The sequence below is a fragment of the Mustela putorius genome, unplaced genomic scaffold, assembly GCF_011764305.1.
Source record: "Mustela putorius furo isolate JIRA1106 unplaced genomic scaffold, ASM1176430v1.1 tig00003845_pilon_pilon_pilon, whole genome shotgun sequence".
NCBI classification, from domain to species: domain Eukaryota; kingdom Metazoa; phylum Chordata; class Mammalia; order Carnivora; family Mustelidae; genus Mustela; species Mustela putorius.
The window spans coordinates 38,943,677-38,970,831 of record NW_025421998.1 but is presented as its reverse complement, the minus strand read 5'-3'; the positions used below and the strand labels follow the sequence as shown (position 1 = coordinate 38,970,831).

At 41.4% G+C, this 27,155-nt stretch overlaps 1 protein-coding gene across 5 annotated transcripts in view; it reads left to right on the top strand.

Annotated features, from left to right (window-relative positions):
* SLC25A13 (solute carrier family 25 member 13) overlaps positions 1-27,155 on the top strand; it is a 180,299-nt gene that overhangs the window by 59,214 nt on the left and 93,930 nt on the right. For 4 of the 5 annotated variants that reach the window (XM_045062725.1, XM_004767839.3, XM_004767841.3 and 1 more), the window contains one exon: positions 7,634-7,749. The exons of the other annotated variant lie outside the window; for it this stretch is intronic. In XM_045062725.1, coding sequence (XP_044918660.1) covers positions 7,634-7,749 — 116 coding nt within the window. The remainder of the gene's footprint in view (positions 1-7,633; positions 7,750-27,155) is intronic. 5 annotated transcript variants of the gene reach the window in all.

Here is a 27,155-nt window from a genome sequence, read left to right as displayed (position 1 = left end):
AGTGTTCTTCCCATGCAATCCCGGCATTCCTGGGTCTAAAGTCCTTGGTGGAGGCTGTCCCCCATGCGTCCTTGTGGTACAGTCCACATCACCGCATACAGCCCTGCACGCTCCTTCATCCCCGTCTCCCTCCTACTTCCCTCGTCCTCTAGTCTCCAGCCCTTTGGTGGCTCCCTGCCCCATGGGGCTTGCCAGGGTTGGCCTGTCTTAGGGCTGGCGCAGGCACTGAGGTTCTTTGCCCCCAAAATTCTTGCTCCGCATCTTTCCAGTGCTTCCTCCTCCTCACCATTCAGATCTTCACGCTACCTCCCACAATGTGTTTCCTGACCACATAGGCAGAGCAGCCCAGCTCCCGTCCCCATTCTTCTCAAGCTTGGCTGCACAGTAGAATCACTTGGGAAGTGGGAAGAAACAAAAGGCTGCCCAGGTCCCTCCAAAGACAATTAATAGGCTGTCTGGGGCTGAGAAGCAACTGCTTTAAGGTATTCCTCTATCTTATACTCTATATGGAAGTTAACTGATTATGAATCATCTTATTTTTATGTGGGTATGTTTGTGTTCATTGCCTCTTTTCTCCACTAGAATGGAATTCCTGGAGGACACAATTCTGTCCATTTTACTCATGTTCGTAGTATCCTTAGTGCCTGGGGCATTGCCTGGTACACCAGAGATGCAGGGAACTTATTTGCTTGGTGGCTTAAACCACATATATTTGCAAGGCATTTGGGAGGGAAATAAAAGAGCTGGAAAACCCCATGTTAAAATCATGGAGGCCAAAGCTCTTTTGATAAACTTGGGATCTCAGGAAAGCCCAGTTCTGTGTTTCTGGTCTCCCCCACCCCCCATTCCCCTGCCCCACCCCCGACATTCACAGATTACTTGAACCTGGGTGGTCTGGTGGTTGGAACTGAGTTTTTGGAGTTCATTTTGACTTTTATCTCTGCCATTAATCCTGGACAATTGTTTGGCTTCTGTTGTAACACACGGAAGAGGGTTATAAGAAGAAGTTATTTTTGCGAAGCACTCTTGTGGTTAGGAGCCTTAAGTAAAAGTGGTAATTGGATTTTGATATGGTGCATTGTCTACAACCAAACTTCCTGAAGGCTGAGCAGATCAGATCCTTATGTGCAGTTGCTTAAACTTTCCTAGCCACAGAGTTGGCCTGGAGGTGGAAGCCAGGCAGAGGATGAAAGGGACCACATGGGGTATAAGCCACTGCTGAGCAGAAATAAGCAACAGCCTGCAGGAAGAGAAGCTGGAGGTTGTCCTCCTTGGATAGCCGGTTAATGTGACTTTCTGTCATTTGTTTCTTTTTTCAGCCCCCCTGCCCCACCATCCCCATCCCTCATTCAGTCCTCCTGCCACTACCTAAGCTTAGATCCTTGATGTTTTGTTTCATGTAAACTTTAATTCTTTCTCTCATTACAAAAGTAATTTAGGACATGTATTATGGAAAAGACTAAAAAATATGGGTAAGCAAAAGGAGAAAACTTTGTTTCTAAGATTTTAACGACCTGGAGAGAACCATTGTCAACACGTTGGCATACATCCTTTGCACTTTTATGTATGTGTTGTTATTTTTGCCCATTTTTAACAAAATGGAATCTTTTTTGTATCCACTTATATAACTGACCTTTTACTTAATAATGTGAATCTGTTTGTAACGATTGTGGTTGGAGAGTATCCTGTATATGGATGTTCCTTTATTTAATTAATCATGTATTTTTGCGTATTGAGGTGGTTTTCGCTTTTTGCACTATTGACTGTGCCACTTGAACATCCTTACACATAAAAGTTTGTGCACGTTCATTCCTTATTTTCTAGGACACAGCCTGGAAGTGGGATTGTGGTGTCAAAGAGTGTGGGCACTTCTCAGACTCTTGTTGTGTTGTCAGATTGCCCTCTTTGGAGAGCATAGCACTCTAGACTCCCCTCGCCTTGTCCTAAGCCACCCTTCTTTCCTCCAGGCCTTCATGGCTCTTTCCTGGATTTAGCCAACACATCCCTCGATGCCTGGCTCTTCTCCTTCCAGCTCAGTTAACACTCCTCTGCCAGACTAAATGGTTTAAAGCACAGTTCATTGTGTCATGAAGAATTTCAGACCTGGGGTACTGTCAGGATGTGAACCCCTTTGCCCCTGCCCTTACTCCAGCATTCTCGCACCGCTGGTGGCTCGTCACCTGCAGCCTTCCTGCCTTGGTTCCTGGCCCACGGTCTGCCACCCTGTCCCAGGCCATCAGTTCGGGGCTGGGGGAGGGGAGGGCGGCAGGGGTTGCACTTTTCACCTGTGTCTTCCCTGCACACAGAGTAGGCATTGAAGCCCCACTGCTTTTGGCGGCCTCTCCTTCCCCCACCTCCCTTCTCTGCTCGGTCACATGTTCCTTCTGCAAGATCGATAGTACACGTCCACTTGGTTGCATCGTCCCTCTGACATCATGTGATGGTACCGACAGTCCCCATCTCTTTTCCCTCAATATAAAAATCTTTCCTTCCTCTCCACTTCTGTTACTCGCCACTTTTTCCCATAATACAGTTTTCAGTCTGCAGTCTCTAAGCATCTCTTGGCTTGCAAATATGGGAGGAGACCTAAGGGGGTGCCAGTATAAGGAAACGCTGGCATCGTTTGGTGTGTGTCCTTCTAGTATCCGATAGTGTATGTAAGAGTTACATAATCGTACGCAGTCCTGAGCCCAGTGTGCACATACAGTCCACTTGGAATCCCTTTTCTGCTTGCCTCAGTATTTGATTATAGGATGTGGTGTTTAGGCCGCTTTATGCGGCTCTCATGGGGTTGTAACATTGCTGCTGTTCCAGGTGGCTTTAGAACGAGGAGAATAATGGCTCAAGTGGTTTGAAACACAAAAACGACTTCCTTAAAAAAATCTCTGGTGACATTGGAACCAAGAACAGTAGTTAGAAACCTACTTTTCACTCATCCGAGTGGTTGAAGGCCTTTGAAAATGGGACTGCTAGGTTTGCTTCTCTTCACTTACCTGTGTCCTGCTCTTCGTCGCTGTGGGTGGGCACAAGTGAACACTGTTCCGCAGGTAGCGATCACGGAGTCCGACCAGAGTTGTGGGATTTATTTTAGAGGGCATCGGACATTGTCAGAGAAGTTTTGGGTGGAAACGGAACCAAGTGAGCTCACCAGCCAGGTCTGAACTTGATTAAGCTTGTATTTTTTGTTGTAATTTACTTTAATACCCATTAAATCTATAAAGCAAGACTGAAATACTGTTTATGTGAAAGTATATATATACGTCTGTGTGTGTGTGTGTAGATAGCATGCTGTAAAGGAATATAGTACTGTGTAATTATTCTGTTAGCCCTCTAGTCAGATTACCTTGAAAATCCTTAGTGCTCTTGCTGAACAGTAAGACATTATGATTTCATGGTTCATCTGTCTACCTCCTACATAGATGTATAATACTTGTATCTAACAGGATTACCAAATTACATACCTTTTTGGTATCTGTAACATGCCTAAAATACCAGAGTATTCATTGGCCAAATGGCCAGAAACCACAGTGACATTGCCAGATGAGGATTTGTTCATGCATATAGATAGGTTTCTCATACCATTTTGAGAGATGTAAGATACTCTTTTTATTGTATTTAAGTCTTTATTCCAATCATTAAAATTTTTAAAAATGCCTCTTTTCTGAATAATACACTGTGCAATTCGCTTTTGATTAACCACACGTCTGTGCGGGGATAATTGAGCAAATAGGATTATTTTGTGCCCTGACAAATTGCCAGCAAGCAGTTTGGTGAGCACTGTGGCTGTATGGTTGTTGGTACCTGCTCAGAGGAGTCCTGGGAGTAGGAGCAGTGGCGAGAAGAAGGAGAGTCAGAGACGTGTTCCCTCTCTCCTGCTTCAGTAGTGTGGAGAGCGGAGTGTGAGCCCTGGACTGAGCAGCCTCGGGCAGTCTCATTCCCAGCTTTAAGGTGTCTTTGTTTCAAAACTCCCAGATCTGTTTTCCTGTCTTAGCCTTTGTATGAGTTTGCTAGGGCTGCTATAACAAAGTTCCCCCAACTTGGAAGACTTTAAAAATAAGTAAATTTATTGTCTCACAGTTGTGGAGGGTGGGATCAAGGGTGTCAGCGAGGTTGCTTTCTTCTGAGGGCTGGGAGGGAAGATCTGTTCCATGCCTGTCTCCAAGCTTCTGCTGGTTTGCTGGAAATCTCTGGCATTCCTTTGTTTATAGAAGCATCTGATCTCTGCCTTTATCTTCACAGATATTCTTCCTGTGTGCATGTCTGGGTCCAAGCATGCACTTTTTAGGACTCTAGTCATACTGGATTAGGTGCGCACCCTATTTGGGTCGGAGCTCCTCTTCACTAATTACATTACAACAACCCTGTTTCCAAGCAGTGGTCATATTCTGAAGTACTGGGGTTTATGACTTAAGCATGAAATTTTGGGGGGAGGATGCAGTTCAACCCCTGTTAGCCCCTCTCCCGAATTCCACACTGGTGCTTTTGGTTTCCTGCTGAACACCATATTCAGTATCCCACCAGTACCTCAAATGGAATAGTCAGAATTGGTCTTACTGTCTCACAAGGTCGTTCTCTCTTCTTTTTTTCTCTCACTCTTATCTTTGTTGGTCATATCTTCCTGCTTAGTTAGCCAGGTTGGATGTTTTGGTTGTAGTGAGACCCTTTTCCTGGCCCTCAGTCTCTGACATCCATCTCTACCGAGTTCTGTCATTCCTGCCTCAACTGTATTTCTCTAGCCTTTCCTCTCTTTTCAATCCTAGTGTGATAGCTCTGGCTGAGACCCTTGTTGTCTCTTGCTCTCATACTATCTACCTCTTATCTCATCTTGCCTCTTTTAAATTCATATTCCACCCCAATTCTTTTTCTTTCTTTCTTTAAGATTTTATTTATTTATTTATTTGGCAGACAGAGAGAGAGAGAGAGAGAGAGAGAGAGCACGTGCGCATAAGCAGGCAGAGTGGCAGGCAGAGGCAGAGAGAGAAGAAGGCTCCCCACCAAGCAAGGAGCCCGATTAAGTACTCGATCCCAGGACCGAAGGATCATGACCCATGCCGAAAGCAGCGGCTTAACCGACTGAGCCACCCAGGCGTCCTACCCAATTCCTTTTCTAAGACAAAGATCTGAACCTGATATTTATTAGTGCCCCCCACCCCAACTTTCAGTGATTCACTGCTTGCAAAGAAGACAGGATTTAGTAACTTGGGCCTTTAAGATGTTCCACAGGTGGCATTATTCTAGCTCAAGTCATTGTTCACCCTTCACAACCTGTTAGACATGGGGTTGGCAACTCCTGCATCCTCCCCTAAGCACAGCATATCCCATATGTTGTCCCCTCTGTGTTTTCCTCTGTTCTTCCCTCAGTGTGGAACGTCTTCTCTGTGCCCTTCATTCTTCTCACCATCTTCCCATCCCAGCTGGAATTGGGTCTCAGTCAGATGGAAACGAGGACACCTGGTTTTTCGGCCAGAATGCCAGAATCAGTTGCTTCCCCTTCATAGAAGTCGTTGACTTCTAGTTTTCTCAAAAGTAAAATGAGGGGGTGCCTGGGTGGCTCAGTCATTTAAGTGTCTGCCTTCCGCTCAGGTCATGATCCTGGGGTCCTGGGGCACGGAGTCTGTTTCTCCCTCTCCCTCTTCCTCTGCTATTCCCCCTGCTTGTGCGTGCACGCTCTCTCTCTGTCAGATAAATAAAACCTTAAAAAAAAAAAAAGTAATATGAGGAGATTGAAGTAGATGATCTTTAAGATCTTCTCAATTTCAATTTTTTTTTTTAAAGATTTTATTTATTTATTTGAGAGAGAGAATGAGAGAGAGAGCATAAAAAGAGGGAGGGTCAGAGAGAGAAGCAGACTCCCCGCCAAACAGGGATCCCGATGCGGGACTGGATCCCGGAACTCCAGGATCGTGACCTGAGCTGAAGGCAGTCACTTAGCCAACTGAGCCACCCAGGTGCCCCTAAAATTTCTTCTTTAAATGCCACATCTCCATGAAGCATTCCCTAGGTTTGTAGGCAGAATAAATCACTCCTGTTGTGTCCCCGTAACACTTTGTCTTCTGTAAACTTATGACCCTCAACTTGTGCATTCTGGTGGGCATATATGCATGTGACCACCTTGTGCTCCCCCAACAGGCTATAAGCTCGTCAAAGACCCCTGAGAATGTTTGACTCCGCTTTGCTTCTTTTCCCATCCCTGTCTACCCAGGTCTTGCTTGCATGTAGACTCTCAGTGAGACACACTGAGTGGTAGAGAAGATGCTCTTGGGCAGGCATATTTATGTAACACATGCTGTTCCTGGTCCTGAATATTCCCTTGCGTTTGGAAGGATGTGTTTTGGATGGTGAATGACAGAAATCGTCTATTGAACACACGATGGGATTTTCCTTCCTTTGTGACTTTATTATGATCAGGTGACTTTCTGGAAAACACTTAACTTTGTAACACTTTGTATAAAAATGTGTTCTCTCTATGAGATGCTTAGAAGTAATTAAGTGTTTTGAGAAACATAGGAAAGCACTCCTGTTTTCTTCCTCCCTCTCTATCCTCCAGAGACTTGGACTATTTCAGTGTATTATTGAAATATTTGGACATTTAAAATACAGAACAGTGGCACCGAACATTTCTGGGAAAGCTTTTGTGGATGTGTTTCCTCCTTGGAAGTCAAAGCATCTGTGGCCTGCTGTATTGTTCCTAACGGCCAGATTTGATCATGTCATGACCTTGCTCAGAAGCTGTCAATCACTCCTTGCTTCCTAGAGAAGAAAAAAGAGGCCCTTTTTTTGTTTCCATGCCCATCTCTGGTCTTCTACTTCTAATCGCATTTCACAGTGTTTTTCTTTTATGTGCTCTGCTGCCCAGACAAAATCAGTTCCTCACTGTTTTCCCTTGTCCACGCCCTAGCTGTCTCGCACCTGCCTTTGTGCTAGGGTCCCCTGACCAGAGTTCCCGCCCTTCTGTGCCCATGACTACGTACCTGAACCTCACGTGTTTTTCAAGACCCAGCTCGCATTCCATTTCTGCTGCAAAGCTTTCTTTGATTTCCTCCCAGAATTCTGTTTTCATCGTGTTGGTCCCTATCTTAACTTTGTGTACTATGTCTAGTTCTAGACTAGTGTCATCTGCCTGATGGGACCGAACCGTCCTTGGCGTCCCATTTCATGTCTGTGTGTGTTCTACTGCCCCTACCAGTGCTGTGCGGCCAGCTGAATCCACATGCGGTCGGTGGATATAAACAATGGATGGGTCTCTCTGAGCCATTTTTACATGGTGTATAAAGGTGTAAATGAATGACAAAGCTGCTCTGTTTTGCTGCTACACAATCGCATCCTAATCTAAAATATCTCCTCTTTAATTCTGGAATCCAGCAATATGCCTGAAACAAAAATGCCATTTTGGCTAAAACAGTTACATTTGAAATTATAATTCAAACCTGTCATGTTCTTTCTTAAGGTCCTCTACATTGCTGTTTCAGTCCACTGTATGTGAAAGGAAATGCTGAGTGTTAATCAATGGTTTTAGGTTTGAATGTAGTTTTTTGACAGTGATGTTTAATTTTTTTCCTTAGTGTCTCTTTGTGTATGCTTTTATTTGCCACAAGCTACTGATTTTATGCTCTGTGCTTGTTTTATGTTGCAGATTAATATCCTTTCAAGAGTTCGTAGCATTTGAATCTGTCCTTTGTGCCCCGGATGCTTTGTTCATGGTGGCCTTTCAGCTGTTTGACAAAGCTGGCAAAGGAGAAGTGACTTTTGGTAAGGGCATGAGTGTGTGTGCACCTAAGTGAGTACAGATTTGTGTCAGCCATTTGTTTGTTTGTGTGTGTGTTTGTTTGTTTTCATCCCCAGGAATGAAGTGTAGGGAGAAGCTTTGCAGAGGTTAAGCATATCCCTTTTAACAAAGATTGTTCTTTGTTTTGAGCTCCAGATATCTTTCTGTTTGGAAAAAAAAAAAACAGATCTCTGGTTTAGTTTTGAAACTCTGGTTTAGTTTTAAAGTGAGGGAGGTTGTGCGTGACTTTTTCAGGGCCATAGACCATGGGAACTAGGCAGGACTTCCTTTCATTCCCTTCAGAGTCAGTGGTGCGTCCGACGGATAGGAGGAAGACGTCATCCACTGCCCACGAACAGAAGGTACCTGCGCCCCCAGCACTTACAGTCCTTACCTGGTTCCCACGGAGTAGTGCCAGGGCTCTGCCCAGGATAGGAGCTCAGGGCAGCGCCAGAAGAACCTCGGTCTTCCAAGCCCTGTGTGCCCCCTTGCCTGGGTGGTTGTGCCTGCCGTGCTCCCGCCTTCTTTATGGTGAAAAGCCAGAACCCGTCTCACAGGGAGTAGCTGCAAAGCTGCAGAAAACCCAGAAGTCCTTTAAGTATTAGGAGAAAGGAAGCAGCGGGCCAGGAATAGGTTCTTTATTAAAAATAAACTGCTTCCTGACGTATGAAAAAAAGTGTACAAATAAACTTTTTTATGCTGAAGGTATAGATTGGCTGGAAAGTACCACAGTTTCCTTGGTCTGTGTGGTATCCAGTGGGTGCTCTTTGTGCACGTGAACCTGCTGTAGATAGCACTGCCAGTGAAAAACAGTCGAGACGTTTTGGACTTATACATTGTTGATGCAGGGGAGGTGGCTAAGGTACCCATTTCAAATGTCTTTATTCATAGTTTCCAATTCATTTAGACTTCTTGGGCTTTTCTTACTTGACGGATGGTGAGAAATGTACAGATGAGAGGAAAATACAGACCGTATCAGCATACCTTCTATTCTGGAATAGTTTGGAAATTGTAGACACTTAGCTCCTTCTACCTCTTGGCTCTGTTGTGCTTGAGCAAGTTGATCATCCTCTCAGGTCTTCATTTTCCTTCTCAGAAATGAAGACAATAGCTGCCTAAAGTACAGGTAAGGCAGTATAATAGACTTATTTTAGAAGCCTTCCCCCTTCTGTAGCCATTCATCCACATTCATTGGACATGGCAGTTATTTAAGGCTTGATCAACTGAGGCAAAACATGGACATGTGCCTGGTTTTGTTTTGTATACTCTAGAAGCTTAGATGCTTTCTGTGAATACTCCTTGAGGATTATTTCATATTTAAACATCCCAGGAATAACTTCAGTTTTTTCCTTTCCCATCAACCCAGTTTGTCTTAGTGTCACTGTAACCTCAGCTTTTCAGTGGAACACCAATAAAAACATGTCCCCATTGAAACTGTGGAGTAACAGATGAGCAGCTGGCTCATGGTGGCCTTCATTGACGCAGTGAAAGCCAGTTTGATGAATACATTAGGACAGCGTTTCCTGGGGGTTTACAGAGGACCGGGGGCCGCACATCTGAGTGAGTTGGGCAGTGTCATGCACTCAAGCTCTCCTCCTTCCTGGAGCACATGTGGAGGCGGGGGTGCGGGGGCACCGGGGTGGAGACAGGGGCCCTGAGAAATGGCCTGCACGTGTTCTCCTTACATCTGAGTGTGAAGCAGTAACGGGTATGGGTGGCACCAGCCGTAGACTGACCTGGTGGAGAAAAGAATCAGGAGACTGTCCCCCTGTGGGGAGGGAGGGGCTGTTGGTGTGAGCAGAAGGAAGGAGCAGGGGAAGAGGCAGGGGGGTGTGTGGGGGGGGTCATCTGTGAGGTACAGCCGGCGCAGTAGCAGGAGCGTTCCCTGCTTCTTACTAGTGCTCTGTTGATGGGCAGATCGTTTCAGCCTTCTGAGTCTTATTTTCCTCATCTGCAGAATCAGGGTAGTAACAATCTGAGTTACAGAGCCATGTGAGGATTACAGGGTACACTGCATATAGAGGTGCTGTCTGGAGAACAAAGAACAGAGGCCTCTATAAAAATATCACTAAAAGAAAAAACTTGAGAGAGCAAAGGAGGGTTTCTTTCTTTTCTTCTCCTCCTCTTTTTTTTTTCTTTTTTCTTTTTCTTTTCCTTTTGTTTTTGTTTTTGTTTTGCATGTGTCTGTTTTGGGAAGCCCTGCACTTCCAACTTGCTGTTTAACCACGGGCTGGGTAGCTAGTCCTTTGCTTACCATCTGTTCTGTGTTAACACCATCTCATCTCTGAAGGCATAGGACATTGAAATGAGAAATCAGGGTTTCTAAGGAGCTAAAATTCTAATGACAACATCAGTTGCGTATAACTTGTAGAAGAAATGCACATCTCCTCTCCCAGTGTCCTGCCCTCCACAGGCAGTTCGTTCCAGAACGTGCCTGTCTGTCGACAAAACAGAAACAGCGTATGTCCTGTATGCATTTATGTTGCGCTGATGGGGTCCTCACCTGGGGGTGTGGGGTCACACAAAGTAGCCTGGGCTTTTCTGAGCTATTCCTCCCTATTTGGGATTAAGCTGAAACTGATATACACTACAAACAAGAACCCAAATGACCATCAAATTACAAATTAATAGCTGACTTTTAACGTTTTTCGTAAGGTAGGGTCCTCCAAGAGAAGTGGGTGCTGTGTTTAGGAGGCTTTTACCCAGTAAACAAAATCACAGGGGAGATATGGCAGCCTAAGGAGTGTTTCAGCAGCAGGTATCTTTAGAAGAAGCTAGTAACAAGTATGTTTTACAGGAAACATATAATGGGGTTGGAGACACTTTTTTAAAAAATGGAGTTTGGGAGAAAAGGGGACTGACTTGGTCTCATAAGCCTGCAGAATTCAGAGCATCCCGATCTGTGACCTGGCAGCCTGTCTCTGTGAGGTGTTGGAGATGTACCTAGTGACACTCCTACCTCCGCTTACGCCCTTAGCTCCTTGTAAACCCTTCACCCAAGAATGACCCTTTCATGTTTCAGAAGGTTGCCTGGGTGTGCCTCTTTGGGAGGGGTAAGCATGAAGAGATAAGAGAAAAAGTTCTCCTTTCTTACCTCCCAGATTGTCTCCATTGGCTGTGGTCACGAGGAGAGCATTGTTTCATGGGACACAGATTGATCTGGGGTCTTCCTGTGGGCTGCAGGGCTGAGGGAGGAGAGTGGCCTCGCTTCCCCATACCTCCTGGCCTTGCATCCTGTCCAGAGGAGACCTTTTACCTTCTTGATCTGTACTTGTCATGGATTTCCACATGAGGGCTTGTTTGGAGCAGGGCTGGACGAAGCTCCTTAAGCAGCAGTGTTTGCTACAAGCCGCCGTACTCCTGCTCCCGCTAGTGCTGATTCTGGTACACACCGAACAAAACTCAGGTGGCGTGAGGGGCGGATATTCCAGTGTTACCTTTCAGTGAAGGCTTGCCCTGTTTCCTCTGAGGCCTTGTTTATGTTTGTCATGTTTTCATGTCTAGATACTCCTGTGTTTGCTGCATTGAAAAGATCTTGATTAGGCCAGTTTCATTCCTTTGATGTCGAGTTTGTTATGTTTACTTGTTTCCTCTGAGGAAAACTGTATCTTTAGTGTTTTGTTCTCACCATGTTTTCTTGTTTTGATACTTGATATTTATAAGTGCGTTTTGAGATGTCAACAGATATGTACCAGGGTGTCCGCCTAAGAAGAAAATTCTAGTTAACAATTTGCAAAAACACTTTGTTCTGTTTTTATTTTATTTTTTATTCTATTTTACATGTGATAGTGAATTTTTGCTTTTAATTTTTTAAAGTATGCTTCTCACATAAACATAGTATACATACAGAAGAATGCACGTATCCTAAGTTCTCACAGAAACATAGCATGCCTACAGAAGAATGCACACATCCTAAGTGTACGTCTTGAAGAACTTTTGCACAGTGTCTGTACTTGTTTTATCACCATCCGGGAGATCAGAAGGAGAATAGTGCTGGTGCTCCCCGGGCCCCTTTCCAGTTATCGTCCCCCAGGCCCAGTGCTAACCGCTACTAACAGCTAACATCTGTCATCATCGACTGGGTTTGCTTGTTTTTAAACTTGATAAAAATGAAGAGATACAGAACATTCCATCTCGCTCTGACTTTTGGTCAAATTTCATTTGTGAGAGTCAGCCATGTCTTTGTTGTATTTGTTTTCCCCCTTGTTCTTTTCCTTTGTTGTATACTATTCCTTCGCATGACTTTATCCTAATTTGTTTATTCATCTTACCACTGGTAGACATTTGCACATGTCCAGCTTCAGTAGCTGCAAATAATGTGCTTTGGATGCCATTTCATCTGTCTTTTGGGTTGGGGGTGTGGGGCCATTTCTAGGAGTAGAACTGTTGGGTCTTAGAAAAGGTGTGTGTTTAGCTTCAGTAGATACTGCCAGACAGTTTTCCAGAGTGCTTGTACCAGTGCATTCACACTTTCAGTGTGTGAGAGTTGTCGTTATCCTATGCCTTTGCTAACACTTGGTATTACCAGTCACTTTTATTTCAGTGATAGCTCATTATGTGGCTTTAATTTGCATTCCCTGACTGCTAATGGCTTGTGCAACCTTAAAAAAAGTATTTGCTTGCTATTTGTGTATTCTTTAGTGGTGTGCCGGTTTTTCTACATACAAGCTGTTGATGGGTTGTGTATCTGAGATATCTTCATTCTGTGACTTAACATTTCCACTCACTTAATAGGGCCCTAAGGAACACAAGTTCTGAAACTTGGGTAGTACAAATTATCGACATTTTCTTTTACAGATAGTGCTTTCTGTGTTCTATTTGAGAAATCTTTGCTTATATTGAGGTCCCAAAGATAAATCTCCTATGTTATCTTCTAGAAGTTTTTTGTTTGCCTTTCAAATTTAGATTTTTAGTCTTTCTAGAATGTGCTTGTGTTTTTTGTTTGTTTACTTTTGCATGTTGTGGGGTCAAGATTCTTTCCCAAACCTCATGGATACCTAGTTTCCCAGCACAGTTTATTGAAACGATTGCTCTTTTATTGCCCTGTGGTGATACAGTGATCATATCATCTGTGGGTCTTTTTCTGCACTCTGTCCTATAATTGTCTGTCCACACCATTGCTATACTCTCTTAATTACTAAAGCTTTGTAATAAGTCTTGATTTCATGTGAATCTTCCCACTTTATTTTCTAAGATTATTTTGGCTGTTCCTGGCCTTTGGAATTATCAAAACAGTTTTAGAAAAAGTTGTCTTTACAAAAATCCTGCTGAGATTTTGAATGCTATTGCATTGAATATTTTAGTGTGTTTTTATGTATATCTGTATGTGTGTAAATTTTTGACTGCCTAAAGGGTTTTTTGGAGTAGTTAAATAAAAGCTTATTTATTCTTTTTTAAAAAAGATTTTATGTATCTATTTGAGAAAGAGAGAAATTCAGCAGGGGAAGGGGCAGGGGAAGAAGTACTAGCAGACTGCCCACTGAGCAGGGATCATCATGAGTCATGAGTCATGACTTCCTGACCTCATGGTCAGTCATAACTTGAGCTGATGTCAGATGCTTAATCGACTGAGCCATCCAGGCACCCCTAAATGAAACCTTGTTTAGTAATAAATGTTAGTCTGCCTGTTCCACCGCTATTTAGAAAGCATAAGATGATGGAAACTACAAATTTTGAAAGAGAGAAGAGATGATACATATCTATGTGATTGTCATCTGAAGATGCTAGTGTATGTCTGCCATTTTGTAGCTAGGTCTCTTGCCAGTAGGAGTCAGTGCTAAACCTCTCAGAAGGAAGAGAGCAGGAACAAGAGCCATATTTTATATGTAAGCTGAAGAGTAAGCATGATTTTTTAAAATATTCATGAATCTTTTAATAGATTTAAATTATGTTGACACATTGAATATAATAAATGGAAAGAAACTTCAGAATTCTGTGAACTTGAACATCATTGATACTTAACTATCACATTAACATAGTGGGCAAGAAGGACATACAGAAGAGTAACTCATGGTGGAAAGCAAGCAAGGAAGGAAAAAGAGGAAATATTTGTTGATGGTCTAGTTATTTAACCAAAGGAAAGAAAGAATGAATAAAGTGATATTATACTAATTACATATTTCTACACCATTATTTGAGGAGTTGTTTATAAGAACTTCAGTTTATGATATTTAAGGCCTAAGACCTTATCTTTTTAAAATTATGTTTTTTGAGTATCAACATGATTTTCCTTTTTTTTTTCCTTCTTTTTTAAAGCATTACTTCACTGCTAGATCAGGAGCAGCACATTTTTTCTATGAAGGACCAGATAGTAAATATTTTGAACTTCATGGGCCTTAGGGTCTCTGATAACTAGTCAACTTTGCTGTTCCCATGGACAGTATGTAAACAAATGGGTTTGGTGGTCTTCCAGTAAACGTTTACGTACAGAAAGAGTTGGTGGGTCAGTGGAACATAGTTTTCCAACCTGTTCAGCAGACTAGTAACAGGAACATCTACAAGTTGATAATTTTAATGCTAGGCATTAAAGGATTAATAGAATGGGTAAGGTCTGGTAATATTGGGGTGATTACAGTGAGCTATGAAACAAAGAGTGTACTCCTCTGTGCACAGTATGGTTTGGTTGGCTTTATTGAGAAAGTGACTTTTGAGCACAGACTTGAAAGAGGTAGGGGAATTGATCCTGTGGACAGGTGGAAGAAGGAGAGAGATTGTCCTAGACAGAAGGAAGAGCTGTTGTCTAGGTTTGAAGGCTGGAGTGCACTTGGCACAGTTGAGGACCACAAGGAGAACCTGTGTGAACTAAAAGAGTCAGGGAGAGCCTAGTAGGAAAGAAGCTCAGAGAAGTAACAAAGCTGATAAAGTAAGACCCTTTATAAAGATCAGATTAGGTGTTGGACATTGATGGTAAGTGAACGGAGGAACTGTTGCAGGATTTTTTTTTTTTTTTTAAAGCAGAATTACATAATCTGATTTATGTTTTAACTGGATCACTCTGGCTGCTGTGTTGAGAATAGATCATGGAAGGAACAGAGTAGAGAGAGAGGGACCAGTTAGAAAGCTATTGCAGTAATCCACATGAATGATCACTGTGACTTGGACCTGAGTGAGTTTAGGGGTATTTTGAGGAGAAAATCAGCAGGGTTCTCTGATGGATTGGATGTGGGCTGTGGAAGAGAGAGGAGGCAACAGTGATTTCAAAGACTTTGGCCAGTTACAAAGTGGAGTCACCAACCAAGATGGGAAGGACTACAGGCTTGGGTGGGAGGAAAACAGGAGGTCACTTTTGGATGTGTTAGTTTCATGCTTCTTAGATATGTAAATGAGGTTGTCAAATAGGCACTTAGGTATATATGAGTGTGGAATTTGGGAGATAGACATTTGGTAGTTATCAGCAAATAGTGCTTAAAGCCATTTAATTGGTAGGGGCAAAAGAATTAGTAAAGATAGGGATATCTTTTAGATCTGACTATATTGTAAGACTGAAGATTATAAAATCTCCAGGGAACTTACGTTTTAGGTAGAAAGTAAACAAAAATTATATGATGTCAGGATAGACTATAATGTAAGCTAAGTGCTAGGAGGGTTAGAGGCCCTACGAGCAGTGCTAGAGGAGTGTCTGCGAACACCCAGGAGCTGTATGGCCTGTGAATGGCAGGAACTTGGAGCTATGGGGGTCTGGAGGTGAAGGTCACTTGGGAGGTGCTATAACAGACTCATGGAGGTCTGGGTTGGCCTTGTAATCTCTCTGGACCTGCCAGCGAATGAATCCTATATGACTAAACTGTGAGGGTGTAGGGGGGTCCAAGGGCAGGAAGAAGGACCGGATAGTAGGTACCGAGCTTGTTCTGCTTCAAAGACAGTTTTATATAATCTCTTGAGAGAAGGCAAGTACCTAACATTTTTATCTTTATCGATCACTTATTACCTACTTGCCTCTGGGCTAAGTGCTTTCTATGTAATTTATTACTTAATCCTCCCAATCTGGGAGGTCTGACCTATATAATTCTGATTTTACTGAAAGGAAATGGCCTTGGGAAGGTTAAGTAACTTGCCCACAGTTGTGGTTGCTGTGGTACAGGCCGGGTAGCAGCCTGATGACCGCCAAGGGTTTGCTGTTTACCGTGTGCTCCTGCCTCCTCCAGGGGGTGACTGTGCTCTGTGGGGCGGCCCTCAGGGGCTGACTAATCTGGAATAATTTTAGTCTTTATCAGACATGGGAGGGATTTAATAATTTTTCATGAAGAAGTAAAGAACTTTCATGAAGAAGTAAACAACTGCATTTAGTTAGGAGTTTGTACGGCTGTAGCAGGAAGTAATTGTAAGGAAGAACATACCCGGATTAGAGTTCTCAGTAGACACAGAAAGTTGCCTTGGTGGCACAGTTGTCCAGGTAATTTGTTGAAATGCATTTGATATTGTCTCACCAAGGAAGCTTTATCTTTTGATGTGAACAGAATTCTAAAGTCGGGGAGGGGGGATTCATGGAGTGATAGGGGGTGGGAAAATGGTCTTCGTACAGGCTGAGGATGTTAAAGGAAGCCCTTGATTGAAATGAACACCTTGAGAGCTGTGGGCACAATATGATGGAGGAGGTTCCTGGGCAGGAGTTTTTAGTTAATAAGAGAGGAAGTTGGGAGGCCCGCAGGCTCTTCAGAGGACAGGGACCAGATCCAAATGATGCCTAGAAAAGATGGATTTTCTTGCATTAATTGGAGTGGGGCACAGCCAGAGGCAGACACGCCTATGGTCATTTTGTGGGCTTTCCAGTACCTCTGTGAGGCAGGCAGATGACCACTCTCATGTGAACAGAGGAAGTGAAGGTCAGGGCTTAAAGGTGTGGTGTAGACACATTGTGAAGGGTAGTTTCCCAAACACTTTCATTTTCCCATGTTTCTTATTTGAGGATGCCAGGAAAGCAAAGCATTTTCCTTATGAATTTTAAGAAAGAGCTTGTGTTGTCGGGGCGGGGTGGTGGTGGTGGTGGTGGTAAAGAAACTGTTAATCCTGATGTATTTAGTGTGCCCACCAGTGACCCATCTCTTGATGATACTAATTTCACATGACCGATTCCAGCCCTTTGCTGGTTCTTTGGTTGTTGTATCTGCAGTAGGCCACAGGAACAGCCTAGCCCAATAGTAGTAGACAGCCTGAATCTTACTTTGGTCCAGTGAACGTCATAGGTGGACCCCCTGAAAACTCAAGAGTATGTTACTATACCATAGTACTTCTTAGGTTGAAATCTGAAATTTTTGCTTACTTGCATAATGCTAATACATGTTTTTCTCTTTAACTTACCTTTTGCATTCCAGTGAACAAAACTTCATGAACTGTTTTATGACGCAATTTTAAAGTTATCGTTCTTAGTACGTGAGAGTAGCCCCCAGTTTCATTGTCTCTGTGGCAGTGATGTGTGTAGGGATCTGCGGTTTTTAATTGAACTTTAAAGACAGGAATTCTCGAAAGACCAGGACTTCTTGTCTCTGGGGTTCTGGGTAAGTGTTGGAGTCCAAGAATGGCCACAGTTGTCAATAATGTCAATAATGTTCTGTCTAAATGAGCATTTACTTTTAGCAGATCTCAAAGAGGTCGTGATCTGCCAAAAGATAAGTGCTTTTTGTAGAGGGACAGTTTGAATGAATAGACATCTTATTTAAGACTTTTCTAGCTGTTAAAGACTTTGGTTGTGAAATAGTGGCATGCTTGGGAAGCTTTGACTGGCTTTCTGCTTCAGGTTCATCAGTTGACCTGGAGTCCAAAAAAAAACTAGCCCAGTCTTGCTCTTTTATTGGAAATTGCAGTGGCCTCTTGTCCTTTAATCTTCGCTGTTGAATGATATTGTGAGTTTTGGGTATCTTCAAGTAGTGGTGTTTCCTGTTTCTGTTAGTGTTATGTAAAAAAAAGATTTTCCTACCAGACAGTCACTTTTAAAGTCTAAAATTTTTACTATATTAAAGCTCTGCAAAGTCCTGCAGAAAAGTAAATCAGTTTAACTTTGTCAGACTTACTTCAACAGGACCTTTCTTTTGTCTTTGAGACCTAAACACAAACTCCAGAACTAATGAAGTGATTGATCTCTGATGCCTTTCTCTAGTTAATTCTTTGATATGGATGGTGGTGTTTGGAGGGGCCCTTTCTTGGTTCACTATTAGATTTTGTACTGGAGCATCTGCTGTGAAAGTGGAGTGGGCACTCTCTGGGAAACAGGCAGGCTAGCTGACATGACAAAATACGCGGAAACAGTCCACTTCAGTCATTTTAACTCAGGTTGCAGAAAATTATGAGCGCTAAAATTATGGAAATAAGTTTTGAAGGTATGCTCCCAAATTTATAATACATATAAAAGGCTAGAGGAATGTATGTAGTGGATTCGACGAGGACAGAACTTTAGCCATAATTTTTTAAACTTGCTGGGAAGATCATTTATTTTTATCTTTATAAAGGCACTTGGAAAATGAAATATTCCAGAGATAAGCAAGAGCAAAAATTGGTTAAGGGTTGAAAGGAGCATTATTTGGGGGAGGTTCTGATTTTGGTGTTTCACAAAAATAGTGTTATTTTGCTGAAAGAAACTTACTGCCCTACAGTAGATTTAGTTTATATTATTTTGGGACTCAAGTCCATTTTCTTATACACATTCCAGTAGAGAATGAGAATATTGGATAAGAACAGTGTGTGTCTTGAAAGTAAATAACTTCCACATTGATAAGAATTGTGGCATGCCTCGGTGCTGAGTGTCTTGCCTGAGATCCCAGAGACTGTTCAGAAGCTGTTCCAGTTCATTGGGTCAAAAATCCACTATTTACGAAAAGCTAAATACGGATTTGCACAATTGACCATAATGGCTTCAATTTTGAAAGATAGTAGTATCAGGGAGCACTTCCAGTTGGTGGGATAATTTGAGAATCGTCCATGCTCAAATGGCTAAAATATTGTACTTTTTGCTACTTCATCACTCCATTTTAAAAATAGGGAGGGGGGATAAAGGCCTGTTGAGAAGGTGGGAGAATGTCAATTGGAGAGTAAATCACAATAACCCTGTGAAGCCACTCCTTAGTTAACAACTGCCTGAAGGTTAACGTACTTCAGGAGCCTGTCAGTGTGGAGAGGCTGACTGGGGGATTCTGCCCCTGTTTACGTGGATGTGTGCGCACGCACGTGTGGGTCAGGTGGAGGGAGAAGAGGACTTGTGAATTGGGTAGAAGGTGTGGAGAACGGAAAGCCAGCAGTAAATCCTAAAACTTGGAGCACTGGGAAAATTGTACTATTTTAAACTGTACTGCTCACTTAAAAATAGTAAAATTATACCATTATTCTTTCAGTATGAGGGAGAGATAAAAATACAGTTTTTCCAAATTGGAAAATTTGCTGTAATCTTGCTGCTAATGACTGATTTCTTCCAACAGTTGCAAGGCAGTTTTTGCTCTGATAGGTTGATAAAGGAAACAAAATCAAGAACATATTGGAAGTTCTCAGAGAAAATTACAGTTTAGGTATGTGTTGGGGGTGGATAGTTAGACATTTTAATTGAAATAAAACAGTTTTATACTAATATGGGATCACTGTGGGTGTACATTTGTAGTACATCTGCTCTTGAAGCATTTCAGTAGGGTTAAATGTATGTTAATGCTTTTGCAAGAAAATCATTTTTGATCACATCCGTCTAAGGAAACTGACTGAGGAAATTGGTTTTTTAGACAATACAGATATTATGCTTGCATTTAGAGAATGAATTAGGAATTCTGTACTCCCTTAAAATTTTCAAAGACTTGGAATTTTTTGGTTGTGGTCTTCTCTAGTGGTGAGGAAAGTTAATGGTAATTAGTACAACAGATGATTAAAGCAAACACATACCTGGAGAGTGACCACAGTCTCCTCTATGCCTCCAGACATTGTTTTACGGCACCTACTTTTGATACTATGAAATACTGCTCATGGTTTGGTTTATCTGTTTGAAAACACCTTGTCTAGCATGTGTATCAAAAACATCTCAGTTGACCTTTCACTGTTTATTGCATATGATAAAAGATGAATATCAAGTGCTAGGTATCTGCCAGGCTTTAACTTTTTTTTTTTTTTTTTTTTTTTTTAATTTTTGTGAAGCAGCGTTTATACTGTGATGAGTTAAGCAGTGTGGTAACCCCAAGGATTTATAGCTCCATCAGATTTTAGAATAGGAAGGATTCTTACCAGTAAGGCAGACCATGGGTTTTGGTTGTAATAGTGTGGAGGTGTTCATTACCACTGTGGACTTCCTGGCTCCCTCTCAAGTCTGCAGAATCAAAAGCTTAGGGCGTGGGGCTTGGGAATTTGTTTTAAACAAGCTCTCCAGGGAATGTCAGTTTTGACCACAGTTGAACAATGGCTGCTGTAGTTCATGGCTTTCTTTCATGGCTATGGAAAGAAGCCCAGAGTGGGGTGGAAAGTGACTGGTTTTTCCAGAACCACAACTTTGCCTTCTACACCATGAGAAGGACGATCTTTTTCTCGGATGCCCATGACCTCAGCAGAGTAGTTGCATCCCTTTCTAAGTACTGGATTGGAAGAGGTGCACATTAGCTCTCATTAGCTCTCTGGCACCGCGTTTATATGACTTCAGTCTCCTCTTGGGCCCAGCCTGCCTGCGTGTGTGCGCGCAGAGTGCGTATGTGCTTAGAAAGATACTTACCACCGCTGTACCTGTGTGTTGAGAATAATAATAATAAAAAGTTTCAGGGGCTTACAGGGAACTCAGTTTTAATGAGAGGGGCTGCATGTGTGAAGTACTTACTCTTTACTTACTCTCTTTTAATGGCACCCATTTTCCCCCTAGAACTTTTTGAGCGAGTGTGAATTGTAGCCACAATACTTCTTTCCTCTTCAGACCCTTAACTGTGATTAATATAAAAAGGCACTTGTCAAAAGGGTTTGAAATGGCAGCCTTGATCCTGGAGCACATGGAGGTAGAGATGGGTCTGCATCCACTCGCTCCATTATGTTATTTAACTTACCAGTTCAACAATTTGTCTTCTGCTCTTTGCTTAAGAGACGATGGCCGTGTGAGCTGTTGTTAACTGTATCAGCAGGGTGGGATATTATTTCCCTTAGAGCGAAAGCACAACTTTCTTTGAGTATTTAGTGCACGTTAGGAAAGCACCCCAATGAAGCCGTTCCGAGCTGAAGTGCAGGTTGTTCGGCAAGTCTCCCTCTGCCTCCGAGAGGGATTACTTTGAGGTTTAATAAACATCCTTTTTGTGTTTATTGTATTAATGAAATTTTTTAGGATCCATGAGAGAGATGATGGTTCAGTGTTTTAAATAATGTAGCTTGATGAACCTTTTTTATTTGAATGGGAAACTCGTTTTCGTTGATTTGCAGCTTCAATAAGTGAATCTTTTGGAAATTAAAGTGCATTAATTTAGTTATTCTGTATGGAAACAAAAACATAGAAAGTTAAAATTTGCATAAGTGAAGACCTTGATGATTTCAGATTATAGTGTGGTGGAGGTTAAGGAATAAGAGCCCATAGAATTTGTAAAAAACAAATTCAGTCTAACCACTTAATGGCATGTGCAAGTAATTTGCCAATTAAATATTTCTAGTTATCTGAAAGATTTAAAAGTAAAGAGTGGAGGCTCTTAATCTTTCTTAATTTTGTACTTTCAGAAACATAATAGAAAATTACTAAATTTTTGATTACTTTTCTTTCAAAAATTTAATATATGAGCTAAGAGAAGGATGGATTTTAAGTATTTGAGGAAAATTATTGCTTTTTGAGAAATGTATAAACTATGATATTTCCAAATCACACTGTGCCTGATTTTTTAGGTATCATTTGTAAATATTTGATTCCCAGATGACAGTTTTCATTATAATTAAGACTTCAGATTTTGGAGTTTTACCATTTTGATGGTCACCTACTATGTTTAGAACCTGTGCTAGGCATACTTAGCTCCACACAGCACTCTGAGGTAGATATTTTATTCCCATTTTACAGAGAAAATTGAGTCAGAGTTAGTAATTTGCTTAATGTCCCTCATTAGTAAGAGGCATATCTGACAGTCCTAAGTTTTTTAAACAACAGTTTATTGAGATAAAATTTACCCACTTAAAGCATATATAATTCAGTGGTTTCTAGTATATTCATAAATTTGTGCAGCCATTGCCACAGTCAATTTTAGAACATTTTTGTTACCCCGAGGACATGTTTATCACCCCATACCTTAGCATTCCTCACTCTTTGCCTGTTATGAATAATGCTACCATGAACATTTGTGCACAAGTTTTTGTGTGAACATATGTTTTCACTTCTCTTGGATATATACATAGGGGTGGAATTGTTGGGGTATTTGGGAACTATGCGATTTTCCAAAGCGACTACATGGTTTTACATCCCCACCAACTGGGTATGAGGGTTTTGGCTTCATACCCTCATCAGTACTTGTTATTTTAGTGGGGATGAAGTGGTTATCTCATTGCGGTTTTGGTTTGCATTTCCTTGATGGCTGATGATGTCGAGCACCTCGTATGTGTTTATTGGCCATTGTATGTCTTTTTCGGAGAAATACCTACTCAAAATCTTTTGCCATTTTTAAAGCTGGGTTATTTGTCCTTTTATTATTGAGTTACAAGGGTTCTTTATATGTTCCAAAGTTCTTTATCAGGTACATGAGTTGCAGAATTTTCCTGCCATTTTGTAATTTGTCTTTTCACTTTGCTGATCGTTTCCTTTAGAGAACAAAAGTTTGAAATTTTGATGAAATCCAATTTATTATTTTCATGTGTCGCATGTGTCATAATAAAGATCATTGTTAATCTTGAGTCAGAGAAATTTATGCCTGTGTTTTCCAGTAAGAGCTTCACAGTTTTAGCTCTTATACTTGGTTCTTTGCTCTATTTTGAGTGAGTTTTTGTATATACCGTGAGGTAGGGTTCTAACTACTTCTTATTTTATTTTATTTTATTTTTTTGTTAAAAAGACTAATCTTTCCATGTTTAATTGTCTTGTCATTCTTATTGAAAGCAAGTGACCAAAAACACGTTTAATTTCTTGACTCTTAGTTCTTTTCTGTCGGTCTTATATCAGTACCATGCAGTATTGATTACTGTATTTTTGTAGTAAATTTAAATTACAACTTTGTTCTTTTTCAAGATTGCTTTGGCTCTTCTAGGTCTCTTAAATCTCCAAATGAATTTTAGGGTCAACTGGTCTATTTCTGCAAAGAAGCCAGCTAGACTTTTGATAATGGATCTACTGAATCTGTAGATCACTTTGGGGTAATACTGCTACCTTAACAAATTAAGTCTTCCAGTCTATGAACATGGAATATTTTCCCATTTATTTAAGTCTTTAATTTCTGTCAACAGTGTTTTGTAGTTTTTGGAGTATGAGTTTTGCGTGTCTTGTTCAATTTATCCTTAAGTATATTTTTTCTTTTTGAGGCTATTATAAATGGAGTTATTTTCTTAATTTCATTTTTTGGTTGATTACTTTTGGTGTCTAGAAACACAGTTGATTTTTGTATATTGATTTTTATATCCTTTAGCCTTGCTGGATTCATTTTTAAGTTCTAAGAGTTTTTTAGTGGAGTCCTTAGGACTTTCTACAGACAACATGATGTTGTCCATGACCCAGTTTTAAAAATTTACAACTTTTTCTGCTATAACATACATACTCTGTAGCCTGAGAAATTTATTAACTTCGGAGAAATTACTTGACTTTTTGAGGTTATGTTTAGGAAAGAAACAGTTGCCACAAACAATTGCCAATAATTGTCTTTTTGTAATCTTTAAAAAAAGTACGGTGGACATTTAGGCTGGAAACATTTATGGGGAAAGCAAAGTCTCACAGATAAACTCAAAGGATCCTTGAGCTTATTTGGTAAGTCTTGCTTTAAATAATACCACCATTATTTGGTGATATTATGGGAACTGTATGCCTTCCAAACATTGTTTGGCACAGACTGAAATAACAGTGATTATACTTTAAGAGATAAGCATTCTAATTTGTTTTTACTTTCAAGAGTAGTGGCTGCGCTAAGAAAAGTATGACTTTAAATACCTAAAACACATAATGTGGTGCCTCATTCCTATTTCATTGGTAATTCAGTTTTGCTTCTTGGCCTATTTGACCTCTACCTGGGGTTACAGTTTTAAGTCCTTGTGTTTTAGACCAGGATAGACCTTCTTCTCATTCTTTTTAAGTTAGTGATAAATCTGTCCTCTGGTGCTTATTTGAAAGCTATCAACGGATGAAGTATGAATTATCATTACATATGTAGCTCAGTGAACCAAATACGTAACCAAAAAGCCTAGAACATTTGGGTTTCAGAACATTTGGGGTTTCCTCTTTCCCATCCAGGAATACAAGTTAGGTTTGGAAAGGTCAGAGAGTGGAAAGGTTTAGTGATAGGGTGGCCTTCAGGTTGATTCCTGGAGACTTTTATGGTAAAGCTCATGGAATTTCCAGTGGGATCCAGAGTCCAGAGCAGAAATTGGAAATTGCTTTGGTTTTTAGTTTCTGATTTTCTAACTATAAAATAGGAAGGGTACTCTTTACCTTTTTGTTGCCTTACTAGGCAGTCAGATCTCCAACAATCCAATGTTAGAAGAGAAAGCTCTTTGTACCTGCTGAAAGGAGAAAAGAATATTAACCTGAGGTGATATTACACTGCCTTCCAAAGTGAAGGGGGGAATTCCAGGACCCATTGTGACTCTTGGCTCACGGATGTTTGTGTTCATGAAGTGAAAGGAAAGTTATAGAGACAAAGCATTTCAGAAGACAAAGGCCCCAGAATGACTTAAAGAACAGGATGAAGTAATCATTGACTTGGGAACCTGTTCAGTACTTTTGTACAAAATGTGTGAGTTTTCCAGAGTGGCAAAACTTGATATTTTACTTCTTTAAAAGAGTTGATTAGTGATGAAAACGAGTAGAAATATTGGTAGTTTCTTTTTAGGAAGAATCCTGCTCCCCTCTTGCACAGTCATCTGGTCTCTCCAGTTACAATGGCCTGGCAGTCTTAAGATATTTGAATACATAAACCTCTATTAGGTGAATTAGGAAAGTGTAAAATGAATTTTGTAGAAATTGTACCAAATGGTTTTTTTTTAAAAAAAAAGCCCCTGGGTCTTTTTCTCTGCAGAGTCCCATGAACAGTTCTTCTTCCACAGCAACCTTTTCTTCACCATAAGTGTGGCATCAAGTCCTTGGGGTTTAAAAATAATATTTGGTCTGGCAAGTGAGGCCAGCGTCTATAACTGCCTGGAGCAGGATCTGTCATGTCTCTGTGACCCTGGGTGGCTTTGGTCCAAAGCACTCTGATTGGACCCTTAGTTCACTTCAGAGGAAATGAACCCTTTTCCATGCTGTTGCTCTCCACTGAAAAACTCCCTCACAGATTTATCTGGATAAGTCCTTGGCAGTCTTCAGGATCCCGATCATGTTTTGTCTTCTCCAAGAAGCCTTTTTCTCTTCTAAAAGGGCCCCCCTCCTGATGGCTTCTGTTTCCTTGCCACGAGGAACTCCTGCAGGTGAACACTTCCTGTGGTACTGTGAGGGTCTGCTGTTTAGTTGTTTCTTATGGATTAGACTTGGATACAGCAGCACGCCTTCTCCCACTGTCCGGCTTCCCACATGGCGAGTATACTGTGCACAGTGGCTGTGCTGCTTCCGAGCTGTCAGTTAGCTAGCTGAGCCCTGGTGTTCTTACCATAGCCAGATTGTCAGGGCAGCTGAGAGCTAGTAGAGGGACCACATTCTCAGGGTCATGTCCAGTGGAGCCCGTCCAGCTCCTGGGAGCATCAGACGCATGGGACGTGAAGAGGAGGTCATCCACTGGGTTGCACAGTGTGGCAGCCCTGTGAGTCCTGTTGTGTCTGTAAGTGGCCTGTGTCTACATGTTACTGGATTACATTCGCTGGACTGGAGACTCTTTCCTACCTCCATCCTGTCATATGTTTGTCTCTCAGTGAGAAGTTAAAAATTAGGAAAGAGTGAATCCAACTTTTCCATAACTTTTGGGGGCAGTTTTTTCAAAAATGAGATCTTAGACCGTAGACCGACCCTTGTATCAGAAACACTAGCTATTCTGGTTAAAATGCAGACCCTCAACCCTCCTGATAGATAGAAGTCAGTCTAGGAGTGGAACTGAAGACTTTACTAAGCAGGACTGATGATTCATAATATGTACCTCCCTGAAATCTTAGGAAATGATTGTGTGTGTGTTGTGTTTCTTTTAAAGATTTTATTTATTTGAGAGAGGGAGAATGAGAGAGAAAGAGAGCATGAGTGGGAGGAGGTCAGAGGGAAAAGACGACTCCTTGCCAAGCAGGGTGCCCGATGCGGGACTCGATCCCGGGACTCCCAGGATCATGACCTGAGCCGAAGGCAGTTGCTTAACCAACTGAGCCAGCCAGGCGCCCCTGGGAAATGATTGTTGAAATAGCTTCTCAGTAAGTGGGATCTATAGTGCCTCAAAGGGTTAATGCCACTGTCTTTAACCTGTTGCTCTATTTGTCAACATTTACTGACTCATTTAAATTCTATTTAGTAGGTAGTTGCTCTAAACCTACTAAACCAGCCATGGTGGGAGAATCAGATGTGAACAGAAGGCCCTTTGCTCTGGAGGTGCTGATCATCTAGGTGGAAAGAAAAGATACACAATAAATACATGCACTCACAACACATATCTGCTTATATATACATATTTTATAAATATATCTTGAAAACTGATTATTACCAATGGTACAGGTCTGTAGGATTGACAGTACATGGTGTTATGTCTTCGGGATCACATATAGCTCTGCGCTTTAGAGTGACTGGATGTCAGTACTCCAGGCAGGCTTCATAGGAGAGAGCAGCTCTGTGGAATAGTGGCAGAAGGTGCTCGACTTAAGGGTTCAAAGTTCATGTTTTGAATTCAATTACTGCCTCTACCAGGCAGTAAATGTTACTTTAATTATAGAAAAACTAATTAGGTTATGGTGAGGCATATTTTAAATTTATTTACTAATTTTTGAATGACTTAAATTTATGCACGTATTTTTCCAGTTTTAGACCGCAAATATATTAAAATGAGTAATAAGTGCCATAGCTTTAGATACCAGCATTTGGCTACTACGGTCTGTTACTTTCTATGGGACAGTGAAGGAGAGAGAGGTCTGGAAAAAGAAGGATGTCATTTTTGATAGGTATGCAGGATTATTGCATGAAACTTTACTCCACAAGCATGCTTGGCAGAAAAGTGGCTAGGACACTGTTCTTGCTTGCATTTTATTATGCTATGAAATGTTTACTTATAGTGTAAAAAATTGTGTTTTTTCTTTTGGTCCCATCTTTGTCATTTGAACATCATCTCCCACTAGATACTTTATTGGTCTAGGTTAGAAGATGGTGGGAGCCTTCCCGGAA